Source organism: Arvicanthis niloticus, chromosome 5 (assembly GCF_011762505.2).
Source record: "Arvicanthis niloticus isolate mArvNil1 chromosome 5, mArvNil1.pat.X, whole genome shotgun sequence".
Classification (NCBI taxonomy): domain Eukaryota; kingdom Metazoa; phylum Chordata; class Mammalia; order Rodentia; family Muridae; genus Arvicanthis; species Arvicanthis niloticus.
Genome location: NC_047662.1, coordinates 95982507 through 96002299, shown reverse-complemented (window position 1 = coordinate 96002299; position 19793 = coordinate 95982507). Strand labels below are relative to the sequence as shown.

Below are 19793 nucleotides of genomic sequence, written 5' to 3'. Positions count from 1 at the left end.
CGAGAAATAAAACCAAATACCGAAGTCAGGAGTAAAACTGTCAGCTTCATTCATAAAAGCACCTTAAATTAAGCATCAGGGAAATGTCTTTCAGCCTCATACTAGGAATAGCATATAGGAAGCTTGATTGTGCCACGTGATTAATCTGTACGAGCATGTGGAAAATAAACACTTTGCACGTTGTCATGGGTATGTTCATTGGTCCAAGCATTTGGAGAGCAGCTTGACAGTATGCAGTAGAAGTTGCAAAAATCCTTCAACTAGCAATTCCTCTTTCCGTGTGTATAAGAGGAAAATCTCGCACATTGAGCTGCAAAAAAATATGTCAGGGAAACAGTCTTTGCAACATTATTTATGATGGTGAGAAAAATGAAAATAACATAACTGTTCCTCAGGAGAAAAATGGACAACAAAATTCTAGTTTTAACAAATGAACTAGAATCAACAGGGATACCTACAAGAGTAGTGTAGGAAGAAAAAGTTGTCAAAGAGATTACAAGTGTGCTTCCATATGTAAATATCAAAATCACGTGTACAAAATGTGTGTTGTTTATGGATGACTACATATGTTAAAAAAACAAAAGCACAGCTTTCACCTAATTTACAACAGACACCAGAGCACATTAGGCAAAGTGTCAGACCTTTTTAATGCAAGCATGGTAGTTACTCTATTCTTTTCTGTACTTTTTGTATTATTGGTAAATAAGAAAGCTAATTGTTAAAGATATAGCCCATACACTTAAGCTATCATCTTACTTGTACCTATAGAGATTGTGGAGGTTTCATTTTAAGAAATAGTTAATGTAAATGGCACACATTATTTACAGAGGATTCTATATGTGTCTGAAGTCTCTGGTTCTTAAAAATAGGATGCTGCCCCAACAGAGTCTTTATTGAACTGGCAAGACTATGAGGGCCGCACACCTCTGCACTTCGCAGTCGCTGATGGAAACCTAACGGTGGTGGATGTCTTGACCTCCTATGAAAGCTGCAACATAACTTCTTACGATAACTTATTTCGAACCCCACTTCACTGGGCAGCCTTACTAGGTACGTTCTGTCGTAAGTCAGAGGACCACTGGTAGGAAAGACTTCTCAACTGTAGAAGTCCTGTACCTCACATCTCCTGTAGGGTTCTTCCTCCTGCTTAAACATTTTCATGTCTAATTGACATGCTCAATTATCTCATAACCCAGCTCCTTCTACTATACCTTAAAAGGTGGTAAACTAATTCTCTATTAAATACTGGTTCTTATTTAAACATCATGTTATACGTTTTTACTTTTATTATAAAGGAATGAAAATTCAATGACAAGATGTAAATATAATGTAACCTGTCTTCACATTCATAGCTGTTATGTGGGCAAAGGAAGCCATTCATTTGATGCTTGCATTTGGGGGATCGCTTTTTTGTTTGTTTGTTTGTTTGTTTTGTTTCGTTATGAGAGGGCAGATATGTGTCTGGTATGTATATTTGTGTCAGATTGTTTGAAAGAGTATAACCTGGGAGCTTTTCTGTTTGATGCAGTAGTTTAACTACTTACAGTCATTATTTAAAAATAATGTTGTTTTTTTTTTTAACTCTTGGGGCATTATTGGTATTTTCAGAGGGTTTCTTTCTTAATGTTTTCTTGCCCCTTTGTTTTCGCCTCTGCCAGAGAGTATGTGCTGCCGTCACTCGGCTGTAGCCTGCCTGGTGTTGCAGGTGGTAATGTAGGCTCTGTTGTGGTGACTTTTCAATTTATCAAAATCATGTTTACCTGTGAGTCAGAGTCAAGAGCAAGACCTTACCTGTTTCCTCCCCTCATCAGATGAGCTGTGTCCTTTCCTCATTACTGCTTTGGTTTTGTTAACAGTCCAAGCGTCTGCTCAGTTAACAGTCTGAGGGTCCACTCAGTTAACAATCTGAGGGACCACACTCAGTTAACAGTCTGGGGGTCCACTCAGTTAACAGTCTGAGGGACCACTCAGTTAACAGTCTGAGGGACCACTCAGTTAACAGTCTGAGGGACCACTCAGTTAACAGTCTGAGGGACCACTCAGTTAACAGTCTGAGGGACCACTCAGTTAATGGTCTGAGGGTCCACTCAGTTAACAGTCTGAGGGTCTGCTCAGAAGTCTAAGGGTTTTCTCAGTTTTGAATATCTTGCTTTTAATTTTTAAGTTGCACACCGTATGTTTTAAAGTGATTTTCATTCTTGCATACAGCTTTTATGTCAGACTTATAATTGTTATTTAGTCTTTCTTCTAAGGTGTTTTCACCCCTTTTCTGTTTCCTCTAGAATGTGGGTGTATTCACAACTTTGATTCCACTTCACTAAATTCACGTTCATTCTGTACATTCTAATTTGTTATTCCTAATACATGGATCTTTTATTTCAACTGTGTCTTCATTACCACCTACCTCCTCTATTTTTTCTTACACTCATTTTATTTCCTTCCATCAGCTTTTCATGTCAGCATGTTTTCCTCCTAGGATGCTCTCTTTTGTTTCATAGAAGCCATCTCTTTCTGACTAAACTGAAGATGCCTAACCGTTTCTCGACTTTGCTCTGAGCCTTCTTGAGACCATCTCTGAGGTATGCCCTTCATCTTACCAATGCTGATTTTCTTTCCCTTACTGAATTTTTTCTTTGCTACTCAAACAAGAGTAGATGCGTTTATATTGACACTATTGCACAGATAGTCTTCTGGCCTGTGCTTGGGTTAGGACGACTCCATCTTAAACCACTTATGTGGGGTGAGTACATGAGCACAATCCCCAGGCTGATCCCTCTGCTTGGCTTCCACCAGCACAGCCTTGCTCAGAGGGCTCCTCCATCATGGTATATTCCCTACATGCTCTGTGAGAGAGTCTAAAAGGGTTTCCGAAGTTTATTAGGCCTCTGTGTGGTGTGGTGTTGTGTTTTTTGAGACAAGATAACCAGACAATGTCCTAGCACCTTCTCGGTAACCCAGGCTAGTCTCGGTTTTTCACTCCTCCTGTCTGAGCCCTTAAGTGCTGTGTTGCAGGCATGCACCACCACACCAAGCTTGTTAATTCTTTGACCCTTTGTACAGTTTCTCCCTTGCAGATACTTCTTTCAGACTGTACTACATACAGACTGGTAGCCCGCCACCACATCACAATTCATGCTCTCCTATTTTGTGGGGTGTGAACCCGTAGCCTGGATATTAAAAGACTAGGAAGCTCTATTGAGGGGATGGTTAGTTCTCAGAGTCAGAAGAGGTTCATATCAGTTAATTCATCTGAGCAGCAGAAGGGAGCTGATGTTCAGTTCTGGGGGATCAGAAAGCAGAGCCCTGACATGATGGGCAATGAAGCCAAGAAGCCCAAGAGGCAGCACCTAAGCCCTGCACTTTCTGTCACTGCTTTTCCTTGCTGATGAAGCATTCTGTTGTTGCTGTTGTAAGCATTGCCTCCGTTCTACCCTGTCATAAGGCACAGGGGAGGAGGAGGAAAAGCCTGTGCTGGGAGCAGTCACAACCTGTCCAATGCTGTTGAATGCTACTGTTTGGTTTTGCTTTTTCTTCTTCTTTTTATCTTCTTTCTTTTAAATGAATTAAAAACTGGCTTATCCCTTTGTGCGTGATACCTACTTCATGTCTGTTCTCAGGCCATGCGCAGATTGTTCATCTACTTCTAGAAAGGAACAAATCTGGGACGATCCCTTCGGACAGCCAAGGAGCAACACCCTTGCACTATGCAGCTCAGAGTAACTTTGCGGTAAGTGATGATTTCCCCTTTCTCTCAGTAAAATGTTTATTTTGATATAATTATAGCTTCATATTCCATACAAGAAATAATATACCATGGTCCCATGCCCCTTTCAGGCAGCCTATTCTAATGAGACAGCGTACAGTGTTATCAAAAGGAAGTTGGCACGATCTAATTCAGACTGCACCGGCTTAGAGTTCATGTATCTGAGTTGGTAGGGTGGTTGGCTCTTAACTATCATTCGCACTGTCAGCACCCTGATGCAGGTAATGGTCTGTGTTTTTATAAGGTTCCTAGTCACCTGCAAAGTTTTATGTCACTTTACTTAAACACTCTGTATAACCTTTTGCTTTACAGTGAGTGTACTGCCTTATTTTGTGACTTTTATAGCATAAAGGATATCTTACTGTTCAGCACCCTAGAATTGTCTTGAAAGCTCTGCAGCAACGCTTTGCAGCTGGAAAAGCCAACTCCTGGAATCCCAACTATGCAGGCTGCTAGCTGTGTGACCTCACACAACTTTCTTAACCTCTCTGAGTCTTTGCTTCTTCAATAACTATAAGTCTTCTTTCAGGACTGCTGGAAAGGTAGATCAAAGTTATGTAAGTGTCTACTGCACCTGGCATAAAGCAGGAGTCTACACAGGCCATATTCATATGGATTGTGTACATATGAGAGAGCTTAGGTGTCCAAACACAGACTACATTCTTATGATTCGTATTCATGATTATTGATTGTATACATCTATGAATGCAAAAGTGTGGATTATTATATCTAGAGATCCTGGCCATTATCTATAGTTCTTCCCTGATGGATCACAAAGTGCATTCTTATCTGTTGTGTCCTGGGTTCACTTGGCAGTGTGATGGTGTGTAGTCTGACGCTGAGACGTTAAAGAGGCCACAGTTGGTTTTCTGTCTTCATCGTGAGTGTGCAGTAAACTCTTAATAGCTCTGGACTGGGCAGAACATAACTCCTACTTTTTTACCTCAGCATTCTACTAAGCATCTCTTATTCATCCCTTCTTACTCTGCAGAAGCCAGTCTGATCCTGTCTTGTATGCTAGTGAGTCTATTACCTTTCTTTTTAATAGATCAAAACGTCATGGGTGCCCTTTGTGACAGGAACGCTGTGTGTCTACTTTTGGGTTGTTCACAGGCTGGCCATCTGCATGTTTACATTCATTCCCTCATGGCCTCCCTAACACTTTACTCAATGCACCACCTAGAGTTTTGGCAAACTATTATCTTTTATTAACTCTTAACATCTCAATAATATTTGGAGAAGTAGTTCTTTCTTAACACAGATGGGAAAGTCACATGGGTCAAGCTGATGGGTCCACAGAAATGAAAACTCAGTATATAACTCAACAGAAGCCTGGTCATAACATCCCATTTCCAGGTCCTGAGAGATTAAATGCCTTGCCCATGATCTTAAACCAGATTTCAGACTCTAGCTTTAATACAAATACCAACAATTAAAAACTTATCAGTGGGAGTAAGAGAATGGTAGCATATTACAGATGTTTGAGTTAGGTAGGCTGCCCGTTCCTGAGTTGGTTTTAATAATTATGCATATTTCTAAGCTCTATTACAAGCCTATCAATTACTTTAGCTTCTGTTAATTCCACAGAAGGTTGCTATTTTCTCTTTTAAAAAACACCAAAAATTAACAAATCAGGAAATAGTTTTAAAATTAGGAAACCTTACCATGCTGTGGACAGATTACTGGGAGTTCCAGTGTTACATCTGATCCTGTACCTGTCTCCAGTATTTATGTAGTCATAAACCTGCATTTCTTGCAGTGTAAAACAAGGACTAAATTAGAAGAGCCTTTATATGTATTCTTTTTTATTGTTGTATATGTATAGGTGTTTTGTCTGCAGATATGTCTGTGTAACATGTGGCCACCTGGTGCCCTTGGAGAGCAGAAGAGGGAGTCAGATCATCTGGGAGTGGAGTTACTGATGGTTTTAAGCCTCCATGCAGGTGCTGGGAATTGAACCCGGTAGCTAGTGCTCTTGACTGCTGTGCTAGCTTTCCGGCCCCTGTTCTATGTATAAAATATTAAGTCAGCTACCGAAATTTCTTTTTGAAACTCTTTTATATTTATTCAAGCACAAGTTTCTTGGTCTTCCTGGAAATTTGTGTCTCGGTTCTAGAAAAGACGTCAGTGCGGGAATATTAACCCAGGTACAAGAACTGGGAATGACACTCAGCTGTACAGCATTTGAGCAGCATAAGCCAGCGAGGCCCTGGATGTGATCCCAGCACAGAAACCAACAGCACTAACCCAACTGCTGGACACCGTTAGGACTGACTACCCGGCATCTCTATTTCCATCATTCCATAAGCAGGACCTTAAATACAGGAACGGCTAAATACGAATTTTTAAACAAGCTGAATGCTACACTTCACAGTAACTTTTGATCAGTAATCAACAAATGTACTAACTACTCAAGATTTCTAGAAATGAAATACACAGCAAGACAATCTGTTTGCCTTCTCTAGAGGCACATGTGAGTATGGGGGTCTGTGCAGGCATAGTGCACAAGCAAATGTGTAACTTAGTGTTAGTCATCACACCGGATTCTTTAAAGCCTTATAATTTTCATTTCTAACAGTGGCCTTAAATGTTTGGATGTTTGATGAAAGACACTTATTCTCAGTTACATTACACTTGTCATCTTTTAATTTTTTAGTATTATATTTTGTTCTTTGACAGTTGCACTCATCCCCGCCTTCTCCCCAGTAAGTTCCCTCCCTAAGTCCATGTCTTCTGTGTGTGTGACCCACTGGGTTTAGTAGGGTTGCCTTCATGAGTAAGAGGTGACTTACTGTAGCATGGGCTACTTAGCACTAATGAGGAGAGCGGCATGAGTTCCCCCAGCCAGGCACCACTGAGTGTCATAGTCCCTCAGAGGAGGGTGGGGCCTCACAAGCCCTTCTCCCCTCACCAGACATAATGACAGGCCCAGTCTTGTGCTGGCAGCCACGGCCGCAGTGAGTTCACCACATGCCAGCCTTTGTCATGTGCAGAAAACACTGTTGGGCAGCAGCCCTTCCCAGCCTACAGTCAGTCTTTCTACCTCTCCTTCAATGTTTGCTATGAGCAGGCAGGCATCACCCCAAATTTAAGGAGGAGGAGAAAATTAGTTTATGTTCCTGAGGTGTCCCAGAAACAAAAACTAATATAAGGGAAGGAGATCAAAATTTTCTGTGGAAATTGAAATTGTATTATTCATAAGACACCATCAGGGGAAACCCTTGTCTTCCTCATGGACCCACACGGGTACTTTATCACCTGCCATGCAGAGATGTGCTCCACCACTGCAGTGTTTCAAATACAGTCTTCTTACAGGAAACAGTTAAAGTGTTCTTAAAACATCCGTCAGTGAAGGATGACTCTGACCTGGAAGGAAGAACCTCGTTCATGTGGGCAGCAGGGAAAGGCAGTGACGATGTACTCAGGACCATGCTGAGCCTAAAGTCAGACATCGACATTAACATGGCCGACAAGTACGGGGGCACAGGTAGGAACTGGCACAGGGGCTCACAGTCCTACAGGTGCTGAAAAATGCTACCAAATTTATAAAACTCCAGGTCACCATTTCTAAGATAATATTGTTTGACTTAGCCTTTTACTTTTTAAGCTTGAGTTTGCCCAGATCTTATTCCAAAGACTTTATTTCTTCCAAGTATTATGGCTAAAATTAGTGTCTCTACCAGGTAAAAATCGACCTCTGGTTCATAGCTTTGGCTACACCTTAGACACAAGATAGAAACTTGTTTCATCATTTACTTTCATATTAAAAAAAAAAAAGCCAGAAACTTACAATTCTGCATAGTTGGGGCTGAAGGGGCTCAGGGGGTACAGCATTCACCATGTAAGTATGAGGACCAGACACAGTGAATGGGGCTTGGAGGCCGGTCAGTAATCCCCATGGTTGGGAGGAGGAAACAAGAAAACCACAGAGCAAACTGGCTGACCTGCGGAGACAGTGAGAGACTCTGTGTAAATATGCAGGGTAGAGCACAATCAATGAACTGATGTCAACTTGTGCCTCAACACGTGTGCACACACATGCATGTACACCGCAACATATACATACATATGCAAAAACTGTGCATATTTAGTAGCTACTGACACTTCACCATATGTTTAAAGGGATGTACATATCTAAATGTATTCTCAAGTTTCATGTTTATCCTCTTTCCTCAAGTTTGAGTAGTATGGCTGCATATTGCTGTCTCATGTTAAAACTTCCCATGACTCTAGAACGTTCACTGCTTCACAACCTTATCGGTCCTTATCAGACTCTTACATCAATTTTCCTTTATTAATAGAAACCTGTAACTGCATACTAGTTACTAAGAGGCATAGTATTTAGCATTCAATAAAAGTTTCTTCTTTGTCTGAAATCCCAATTGCAAGTCAGAAGGAAAAGAAAAATCTCTATTACAACACTGAGTACAGCCAGAACTGATCACAGCAGCGGCCTCACCATCCCCCCACATACTACACCAACATGGACACAGCCCGAGCTGGGGGTGGGGAAAGGAAGGGAGAGAGACAAATTTGGATTACATTTAGCCACAGTGAGGTGGCAATCATAAGAGAAAGAAAAGCATGCTTAAAATTAAAAGGTAAAGCTATTCTGGGAGCTTACCAGTGGCTTTGGCTTCTGTTTTAGCTTTACACGCCGCTGCCCTTTCTGGCCACGTCAGCACCGTGAAGTTGTTGTTGGACAACGATGCTCAAGTAGATGCTACTGACGTCATGAAACATACTCCACTGTTCCGAGCCTGCGAGATGGGACACAGAGATGTGATTCAGACGCTTATTAAAGGTTAGCTGGCACAAGGGCTTCTGTTAGGGCTCACACAAAAGGTAGGCACTCCAGCACACCCAGTGTGAATGCTTTTATTCACACACAGGGTCACGCATCAGAAAGTTCAGGAAGAATGTCCAAGTGGCACCAGAAGGAAGTGTCTTTACCTGTGGCCTCACCTGTTGGTAAACATGTGATTTCAGGTTACCACTTTGCCCCCAGACTGTCACTTGCATTCACTGAAAGAGAATGAGTCCCAACCTCTCCAGACCTTCAGGAATTCTCTAGAGCTCTGGCACTGACAGTGCATAATGCATAGAAGTATTTGGGGGAGAAAAAAAAAGCTTTTAAAGAGCACTGTTACATTTTTAAGCTTCTGTTCCCTCCAATAAATGCTGTCCACACATTCACTGTAGTTTTGCTTTGCTAGGCGGAGCACGAGTAGATCTGGTTGACCAAGATGGACATTCACTTCTCCACTGGGCAGCACTGGGGGGAAACGCTGATGTCTGCCAGATACTGATAGAAAATAAGATCAACCCAAACGTGCAGGATTATGCAGGAAGAACGCCACTTCAGTGTGCTGCGTACGGAGGGTACATCAACTGTATGGCCGTGCTCATGGAGAACAATGCAGACCCCAACATCCAAGACAAAGAGGTAGAAACCCTGGGCTTCCTGCGCCGCCAGCTCCATGGGGCATAGCATCCTTCTCTGTTATGGATTAAGTAGAAAGGTTATCACTTGGAGAAAGATGATTTCCATTTGTCAATGCTCTCCTCTAGTGCTCACCTGTATCATCTTTATGTTAGTTAATGTATGTGTACCCATATATGATCTTTAAAATGCCTTTGTTCACTTAAAATTAGTACCAACATTTTTTCAGTTGATATATAATATTTCCCATGGTCACAACTGCTTAATATCCTGAAATATCAAGAGCTTTACATTCAAGAATTGTGCATTCCACCCTCACAATGACCCGATAGAGTAGTTACTGTCATCCCACTTTACAGCGGAGGAAACTGGAACTTAAGTAGCTTCAATGATAACTCTATAGTGACAGTACTTGGGAGTGGGGAGCCCTTAAGCTAAACTCTCGAGTTCTGTGATTAACTCCCATACATGGACAAGTCTTCACCTTATAACCCTGCCAGAATTATCTTCATAAATTATCTTTCTTCTTCTGGATTGTTCCCTTAAAATAATCCCTCTAAGGAGATTACTGAATCAAAGTAACAAATGTTATACAGTGTGATCGACTGTGGTGTGTGTGTGTGTGTGTGTGTGTGTGTGTGTGTGCGTATACTGCCAGACTCCTCAGAAAGGATTTAATCCATACTGCCTCCTCTATGCAGTATCAGTTTCCCTAGCACTACTTTTGGAGGGCTGGCTTGACTCTAAAAGCACTATCATCAGCCAGGTCCTCCAAGTCAGAAAATAGGTCCTCTGTTAACCATTGAGGAAGTGTCCACCAAGGTTGCTGTTGTGTGTAAAAACAACATGATGAGGAGCTGGCAAGATGGCCGAGTGGGAAGGAGACTGCTGACTGCAGCGGCTGATCACTGACTGCATGCTGGAGCAGGGGTGCGCATGCTGAATAATAAATAAATAAATAAATAAATAAATAAATAAATGCTCTTACAAAGTAAAAGCAGCATAATGAAAAGTGTGTAAACTGCCGTCCTTGTCCCTGTATTGCTAGGAATGCATCATGTAATTTAGCATGTTTTTTATGTTGTGCTAAATGGACAGTTTCTACATACTTTTATCAAGCAACTTCCCAGGTCTGTTCATTTGTATGGGTAGCACTTTGGAAGCATCTGCTTTTGATCTATCTAGGAGCTCTTGTGTAGTTCTGAATGGGATTGGTGATGCTGGTTATCTTTAACTCATTCTGGCTTATCAGCAATCTGGCTTCCAGTACTTCAACATTGCATGAGATTTTATTTCTAGTTGCTAAGATCATACTTAGATTTCTATCAAATATTGTTTGTGCATCTGCCAACATGATTACATCCTTTTCTCCTTTTTTTCCTGTTGATAAAGTAAGTCAAGTTGACTGAATTTTGTTCAGATGTTAACCTGCCTCACACTTGTGGAGTGAGCCTCACTTACAGTGTAGTGGGTATCTTTATACGTGGGTAGATTTTGTTTACTGGTATCTTAAGATCTTGTACTTATGTTCATGGTAATTTCCCTTTCTTAAAACTTGTCAGGTTTGAGTAGAAGGAGTCTCTAAACTTATTAAAAGGGCTAGAAAGTATTCCTCTGGGAGTGTAGGACTGATGTTACTTCTTCCTTATGTATATGGTAAAATTTGTTGTTAAAATCCACAGGTTGTGGGAACTTTCTTGTTGCATAATTTATTAATAACTGGTCCAGCTCTTCAGTGGCTGTTAGAGTATTCTGTTTCCCAGTGGTTTCCTTTCCACTTTGGCAAGAGCACTTTATTGGGAGTCTTTCCATTTTATTCAAAATTTCAGTTATATTAATAAAAATTGGTCATGTCTGCTCTTGTCTATATTATGTTTTAGGACTTAAAGCTATTTCTACATTAGGTGCATATATTGGTAATATGTATTATCTCTCTTCTTTTTTAAAATTCAACCTGTCTTTTTCAACCCTTCCAAGGACATCTGCCTTTGTTGACTTTCTGCATTTTTTTGAATGGTGTTTGTTCCCGTCTTTTATTTCCTGCCGCCCCTTTCCTCTTGGTTTGGTGGGCGGGGCCGAGTTTTTAAGACATGGTCTCATGAGCCCCACGCTGCCCCTGAACTTCAAACGTAGCCACATATGGTGTTGAAGTCCTGATCCTCCTGCCCTCACCTCCTGAGTCCCAAGTCCTAAGGTTGTAGGTGCTCCCTTTAAAAAAATTTGTTTTTCCTTTCCTTCAAAGACAGAATATCACCCTGTAGCTCACCCCAGAACCTGTTGCTTACCCCAGGCTGACCTCCTGGAACCTGGTATTTACCCCAGGCTGGCCTCCAACTTGACATCTTTTTGTCTCAGTTCTTGAGCTTGGATATTAGATTCTTGAGATGAAAACTTAAGTTCCTCATTTTCTAGTACTTTTGTCTAATTGTTTATCACCTCACCTCCACTAAGCCCTGCCTGGTCTCTGCTGCAGCTTTCAGTTAAGGCACACCTTCACTGTCATATAGTTAGGACATTTGTTTCTTCTTCCTTTGCTTTATTTGCAAGGACCTTGACATTTCCTTATTTTGTAACCTTAATTTAATAGATTAGTTACCTGTTACCCCTGTGATAAATTAGCACAAACATCCAACAAAAATTAGTTTATGTCACAGGAGCCTCACTGAGCTAAGAAAGCAGAGTGCAGCGGGCTGCCTTGTTTCAGAGACCTTGAGGAGAAGCAGGGTTTCTGTTCTGTTTTGTTTGTTTTATTTAGTTTTGTTTTTTAATGTTTCCAGCATTTAGAGGCTGCTTGACTCATGGCCATCCTCCATTGTCAGAGCTGAGTCACTGACACTAGCTCCCCCGCCCTCTCTCCCTTGGAAAGACCCACACAATAATCTAGGATGACCTTCCCACTGTAGGACAGCTGCTTTTCCCTGTAGCATCACAAGTCAGGGATTCTAGAAGTTACTGTAGAGACATCTTTTCAGGGAAGGATATTATTCTTCCGAGACTTTCTTTATGATCCAGCATATGGCTGATTTTGTTAGATATTCCATATATAACTGAGAAGAATTCCAACTCTGTCATGGTTTAATGCAGTGCTTCATGTCTATATACCAGTCTCGAGGTTGTGTTACATATGTCTTCTATATCATTAGTGCTCTCTTGCATGGTTCTAACATCAACCATTACAAAATAAAGCAACTTAAAATATAACACTATAAAAATGAATAAATAAAAATCTAAAACTATTTTTCAAAATATATATATATATATGAATACATTTATATATATGAATATATGTTCATTTATTCATTCAATTTTACACACACACACACACAGGGATTTATTAGATTGGCTTACAGACTGTGGTTCAGCTAGTCCAACAATAGCTGTCTATCAATAGAAAGTCTCAGAATCAAGTAGTTGTGCAGTCCACAAGGCTAGTACACTAGAATCTTGAAGAAGTAGGCTCTAATTCCAGTAATAGAATGAACTTACCAGTGGAAGTAAGGACAAGCAGACAGAGAGTAAGTTTCCTTCTTTGTCCTTTATATAGGCTGCCAGCAGAAGTCGTGACCCAGATTTAAGGTGGATCCTCCCATTTCAAATGATTAATTATGACGAATACCTCACCGTTCCTAGCCACTTATGTTTATGTTAATTCCAGATGTGGTCAAGTTGTCAACCAAGAATAACAATCACACCACTTATTTTATTAAATTTGACTCAAATTGGGTTTGCCTTCTGCTTTCTGGTAGTGAAGGGGGTTTGTGCTCTTGGTTGGAATGTCCCATGAGCCATGTCAAATCTTCCTTGGATCTCATCATGGGCAGTGCACGATGCCCTTTCGACAGCATGCTAATTGTGATCACTCTAGTTAAGAACCATCTGTTTTCTCTGTTATATACTTCATAGGATTCCTTCCTTATTGTTGCTCAATCTGAGGAGAAACTGTTTCTTCTGAGTTATTATAACCATGTGTCCGAAACTGCTTACTCAAGCACAGTTGATTTGTTCATACTCACAGGGACGAACAGCTTTGCACTGGTCCTGTAATAATGGCTACCTTGATGCCATTAAACTTCTGCTAGACTTTGCTGCTTTCCCTAATCAGATGGAGAACAATGAGGAGAGGTAAGTCATTGATTGGGAAGGGTGTGTGTGTGTGTGTGAGCATAGTGTTGTTTATCTCACAGCCTTTCTTTAGATGAAAAACAAAATCCCAAGCTGAGCTATTGGTTCAGAAATAGTAAGCATACTCCTAAGAAAATACCGTACCAAGCAATCCTGAGCCAGAGGAAAGAGACAGATTCTCATCCAGCGTTCGGTTCACTTAGATCCATAGGCGCTTTGCTCCTGCTCAAAACTTCGGGTACTAGTTCCAGCAGGTTCACATTTGCAGGTGGGGAAAAGGATCCTCCTCAAACTTTCACTTAATATGTGGCCAGTGAAATTCTGAATGGACAGGCCCAGGAATTCATGGAGGCCAGCAGAGTGAGTTATCCATGCAAGTTGTTTCTGTTACTGGTGAGGATTTAGAACAAAAGGCTGCCATCGAATGTCTGAAAACATGGAGAAGCTGAGATGAAAGCTGGACATCTATAAATACCATAAACATTGCCTTCTTCAATAACATGGTTCACAGAGATATGCTAAGGTTGTCACTCGAGGACTTGGCCCAGTGAAGAGGCTCAGTCATGGCTGGGGGTGTAGCTCAGTTTCAAGTGCCTGGGTCCACCCTGAGTATGGTTGGAAACAGTGCAAAGTGAAGTCTAAGCAGGAGAGACTCTGTGGCTCTTGGATCTGGGAAGATTCTCGTAAACTGTAGGTAATAACTGAGTTTATAGTCAGGCTTCCACATTCTCTTCCAGAGTCTGTCTTTGTTATGGAAAAGATGCTTCTCTTTAAACTCTAGATAAAAAACAGAAAGGAAAAATAGAAATCTCCTAAATTAGTGATTTCTTTAAAGAACTTCTAGGCCAAAAGGTAGAAGAGAGCCAACTCCTGAAAGTTGTTCTCCGATCTCTGTGTGCACCATGGTACTTACACACACACACACACACACACACACACACACACACACACACCCCACAGCATATCCTTATCAGTCAATAATTAAAAAGAAGAATTTACTATAACAGTGTTACTTTCTAGCTGTTCTCTTTGTAAAGAAACAATAAAAAAATGTTCTGGAGAGAGTGGCGGTACCCTGGCCTGCTTCTGTTTCCATAGCAGTGCACATGGATGTACACATGTAAGAAGCTGGCATTGCTGCTTATGCTTATTGACATCCTGGCTTGGGCATTCTGCTGAACCCATCAGCCCGTTCCCATGTGGCAGGTCCAATTGTATGTTATCTCTCATCAGTGTCTACATTGTTTCTTGGCTGGTTACCATCAATGCAGTGCTAATTTATACTTCTTGTGCATAGACATTAACCAAGTGATGTACCTCAAATAGACATCACTTCTGCCAACTTCTTCTGGCTCTCAGTCAATAGCTATCCGACAGCCACTCTCTCATGTCAGTGGGAATATTCACAGGGCTTGAATGTTTCTAAATGGAATGTGGGATGGAATGATAAGAACAACACGGTTGCTGAAACACTAGATATAAGCGTCAGCTTAAACCTGGCTAGATAGTTACATTCTATTTGTTTGACGCTAAGATCAATTGGATCAAAAATCCTAATTTGAAGAATTATACATTATATTTTACTAAGAAATTCCTGCTAATTTTTGTTCACATATCCTTATGGCTGTTCCCGTGTTATGTGTAGATGAATGCTGAGACACAGAGAGATGGACTGACAGGACTCCACAATTTGCTTTAAAATATTTCAGCAAAAATTCAAAGGAAGAAATTGAAAGAAGTAAACATAGCAATAAAACCTTACCAAATACACATATTGTATGCAAATTGATCTCACAAGTACTTCTGTTCTACCAGAATGTATTTAAGAGTTGATAGAAAAGGAGGTTATATTAAACTGGGAGCTACTTGCAATTAATTATAGTTAACATTCTGTACAAACTGGTTGCATAATTGTCAACAAGTTGCTTAATTTTCCTGAGTCTCTATTTATTTATGAAATGAATGTAAAGGCCAGTTCGAATTACCGCCCTGTGTTCAGTGGCTCTCTGATAAGCTCATTGGTGGATGTGACAGAAGAGACACTGTCCAATTCTTAGTTCTTTGGAATTTACAAAATAACATCTATTTATAAGTATCACTCGAGGCTACTTCCCCAAACAGTAGTGGCATGTTCTCAGTTGAGGTGTTCTAAATGACCAGTTCTTTTGTTTAGCTATTGGGATTTCAGTGAGGAAACTATACATGAATCTGTTACTTACCCAACACAGTCTCTGAATTCAGTTTTCTTCTTGAAGCAACCAAACCACCCTTATTCTGAAACCTCTTTCTTTTATGCCTTACTGTAACTATTAGGTAAGTTTTGCAGAGAGATTTTCTTTTCAGTAGCTGTTATTAGGTTTTCTGAGTCTAACCTTTTATCCATATGACTGTCTCCTTTTCCCACTGTACATGGTGACCCATGGTTCTGTGGACTACCTCAGTCACCCTGAAGACATGGTTTGGGTCCTATGGAAGTGTTCACAGCAGGCAGCTACATGGGTCCTGCGCTCATAAGGGCAGCAGCTGATAGGCAGGGACTGCTGCACGCTGGGCACAGGACAAGCCCTTTCCGTCCACCACCCATCTTCCCATTCACTTTAACAGAGACAGCTAAAACCCCAAAAGATCAAGTCTGTGCTTGGAAATGACATTACTGCCATCATTGGGAGAATATTTTTACTTCAGTTTTTATACTTTAATTCCATTCCACATCTTAAAATACGTATCATTTAAATGATGTTTTCCCTGTAAATTCTTTTTATTATTTAGTCTCATTTACTGGTCTTTTCATGACTTAACTTACATATCACTTTTTAGAAAGGACTTCCTGTTTACTATTTCTCCAGTCTTCCATGAAATCTTCCAGTGCCTACAGGGGCTCTTTTCTTATATGTAGCTTTGCTGCATCTGGACTAGTTCAGTGTATGATGTAAAATATACAATACTCTTCAGTTGCTGTGGCTGCACATATCTTTAATGGCTGTGTCTTAGTTAGGGTTTTACTGCTGTGAACAGACACCATGACCAAGGAAACTCTTATAAGGACAACATTTAATTGGGGCTGGCTTACAAGTTCAAAGGTTCAGTCCAATATCATCAAGGCAGGAGCATGGCGGCATCCAGGCAGACATGATGCAGGAGGGGCTGAGAGTTCTACATCTTCATTTACATGCTGCTAGGAGAAGATTAACTTCCAGGCAGCTAGGACTAGGATATTAAAGTCTATGTCCACAGTGACACATCTACTCTAACAAAGCCACACCTCCTAATAGTGCCTCTCCAGGCCCAAGCATATACAGACCATCACAGGCTACATAGAGAAATCCTGCTTTAAAAACAAGCAAACAAAAAAGTCTTTTACCCAGGTGGCTACCTGGTTGCACCAATGCCATTCAGTCAACAGTTCAGCTCACCTGGAGTGACTTGTAGGGACCCTCTGTGTCATGGAGTCAGCCTCCCCTATCTGAAAACAGACTTCTTTTTGTAAGCATTAACTATAGTAATTACAGAAAAATAATTTGGAGAACCTTTTCAGATGTAGGGAATCACTTGGCACAGGACAAAAAGGAAAGTGTTCATGTGATCTCATAGTCACTACCTCAACGGTTCTCAACATATTTACATTATGATTCATAACAGTAGCAAGATTACAGTTAATGAAGTAGCAACAAAAATTTGATGGTTGGGGGTCACCACAACTTGAAGAACTGTATTAAAGGGTCACAGCATTAGGAAGGTTGAGAGAGCCACTGCTCTAGCTTGTGAACCAGCTCCCAGAGTCCAGCCACACAAAGGCTGAACCTGTAGCCTCTTGTTTTGTATTCCTTAGAGACAAAAGGCAAACAGACCAGGTTTTGCTTGGGAAGTAGCCCATGGTAAAATGTGGGTCTTTTTTTGTTTGTTTGTTCATTTTTTGAGACAGGGTTTCTCTTTGTAGCACTGGCTGTCCTGGTACTCACTCTGTAGACCAGGCTGGCCTCAAACTTAGAGATTCGCCTCTGCCTCATGAGTGGTGGGACTAAAGGTGTGCAGCACCCCCTACTGGCTGAACGAGGGTCTTTCTGCTAGGTGCTAATACATCAGCTTCATTGTGCCTTGAATCACAATCCATTCAAAATGAGTCTTCCTCTAACTTCAGGTACACACCCCTTGATTATGCATTGCTTGGTGAGCGCCATGAGGTGATCCAGTTCATGCTGGAACATGGTGCCCTGTCCATCGCAGCTATACAAGACATCGCCGCCTTCAAAATCCAAGCAGTCTACAAAGGATACAAGGTCAGAAAAGCCTTCCGAGACCGGAAGAACCTCCTCATGAAGCATGAACAGCTGAGAAAAGACGCTGCAGCTAAGTAAGTGTGAGCCACTGAGATAGCTCTAAGCTGATAAGGAAGCTGGGTGAACATGTGAGGGGCCAGGGCTCTGGATGGGTCAATGTCTCTGTCACCTTCTTGCTCTGCCCTCCCTCTATCTTCAGAGAACTAGGGCCTTACGGAAGGAGGAAAACCCAGCATAGAGGAAGCTACCAAGAGAGAACTTATCTTCTTGCCTCTCCTGGCATGTGGGCTTGTGTGTGTTTGTGTGTGTGTGTGTGCACATGTATGTGTGCAGGTATACATGTGAATGTACTTGTAAGGACTAGGGGACCACAAGTGTCATTCTTTGGATGCTGTCCACCAGGTTTAGAGACAGGTTCCCTCACTGACCTGAAGCTTGCTAAGTAGGTTAGCCTGGCTGGTCAGAAACTCCCAGGATGTGCCTGTCTCCGCCTCCCCAGCACTGATTTACAGGTGTGCAATGTATGTAGAGCCTTTTTTTTTTTTTTTTTTTTTTTGAGATAAAGTCTCCCTTTGTAGAATAGGTAGGCCTTGAACTCACAGACAACTGCCTGCCTCTGCCTCACATGTGCTGAGAATAAAAGTGTGCACAACTACACACTGCCAGCTTTCTAAAACTTTTCTAAACTCGGGCAGTCATACTGGAGCTGCAAGCACTTTAACAGCTGATCCCTCTCCCCAGCCACGTCTTTGTTTTTGTGAAAGAAACTAATAGCTAACCTACTTTTGCTAAATGAATGTTAAGTCTAATTTCGATTTAACTAAGGTAACCACATGTGTAATTGACCGGCCCTTCCTCCCCATGTCCTAACAAACCTGTGTAAATAGAGTTGCCCCACGTGCTTGTGGGGGCAGCAAGGAAGTCAGGACTTCCTGCAAATTCTAAGATCAATGGATACCCAAAATTCTTACATAAAATGGCAGTTTGCATATGACCTATACCCATCTTCCCATATACATTAAGCCACCTATAGATTATTTACAATGCTTAATATAACATTAATGTCATGTAAATTGTTACAAAGTATCATTTAGGGACTAATGACAATCAAAAGTGTCTACAATGTTCATCACACAAATGGTATATGTTTTTCTAAATTTCCAATGTGATTTGTTAATAACTGCTACAGAAGTATTCTAAATATCTGAACCTTATTACATTAACAAGCACTCTGCTGATGGAGCTGTAGTTCCTAGAGGCTAACTACCTGGCTGTATCTTGAGATTCTCCAAGTTTTGAGCCCTTAGCCCTTGAATATGTCTGTCTTTCCCACAATAGAGAAGTATAACTGTGATAAGGAACCATTAAAAAATGAAAAAGATACCTGGTGAGAAGTGAACAGATGATGTGGACTGGGGTGCTAACTGTAATGTCAGCCTCCATTGGTAAGCTCGCAGGAAACAGAATGTTGTGTGACTCTGAAGACACTGAAGTAGTTGGTGTCTTCGTCTGGGTTGCTGTTGCTAGAATGAAACACCATGAGCAAAGCAACTTGGGGAGGAAGGGGTTCATTCAACTCTCATTCCCACATCACAGTCCATCGTCAGAGGAAGTCAGGACAGGAACTCAAACAGGGCAGGAACCTGGAGGCAGTAACTGGCACTGAGGCCATGAAGGGATGCTACTAACTTGCTTGCCCAGTCTTTAGGCTGGATGTCTGAGCTGGTCTTCAGTAGAATCCCAAAGAAGTAGGCTCCAGTGCCAGTGACGGAGTGAACTTGCAAATCAAGGACAAGGAGGCAAAGAGCAAAGGCCTTCTTCCACATCCGTGTGTAGGCTTACAGCAGAAGGTGCGGCCCAGATTAGATCTGAATTAAAGACTGTATTAAGGCATGTCCTTTCCCAGCTCAAAAGATCCGGATTAAAGGTTTGTCTGCCTACTTCCAAGATCCAGATTAAGAGCGGATCTTCCTATAAGCAAAAATCCCTCACAGGTGTGCCCTCCATTTTTAGTTTTAGTTCCAGATGTAGTCAAGTTGACAACCAGGTATAGCCATCACAGCTGCCAGCCCCAGGGAACAGTATATTACAATCTTGTTTATGTTATACATGTATTTATACACTGTATATATGTGTTCATGTGTGCACATACATACATACATATGTATGACTGAGGACATCTGTCAGT

General features: G+C 41.3%; 1 protein-coding gene across 3 annotated transcripts in view; it reads left to right on the top strand.

Moving 5' to 3' along the window:
- Invs (inversin) overlaps positions 1-19793 on the top strand; it is a 138988-nt gene that overhangs the window by 95395 nt on the left and 23800 nt on the right. For 2 of the 3 annotated variants that reach the window (XM_076934994.1, XM_034503464.2), the window contains exons 6-12: positions 870-1050; positions 3618-3727; positions 7079-7250; positions 8412-8567; positions 8980-9209; positions 13222-13328; positions 17467-17679. In XM_076934994.1, coding sequence (XP_076791109.1) covers positions 870-1050; positions 3618-3727; positions 7079-7250; positions 8412-8567; positions 8980-9209; positions 13222-13328; positions 17467-17679 — 1169 coding nt within the window. Of the gene's footprint in view, positions 1-869; positions 1051-3617; positions 3728-3784; positions 6237-7078; positions 7251-8411; positions 8568-8979; positions 9210-13221; positions 13329-17466; positions 17680-19793 lie in introns of those variants that run through there. The other variant, XM_076934995.1, reaches the window with a different exon arrangement.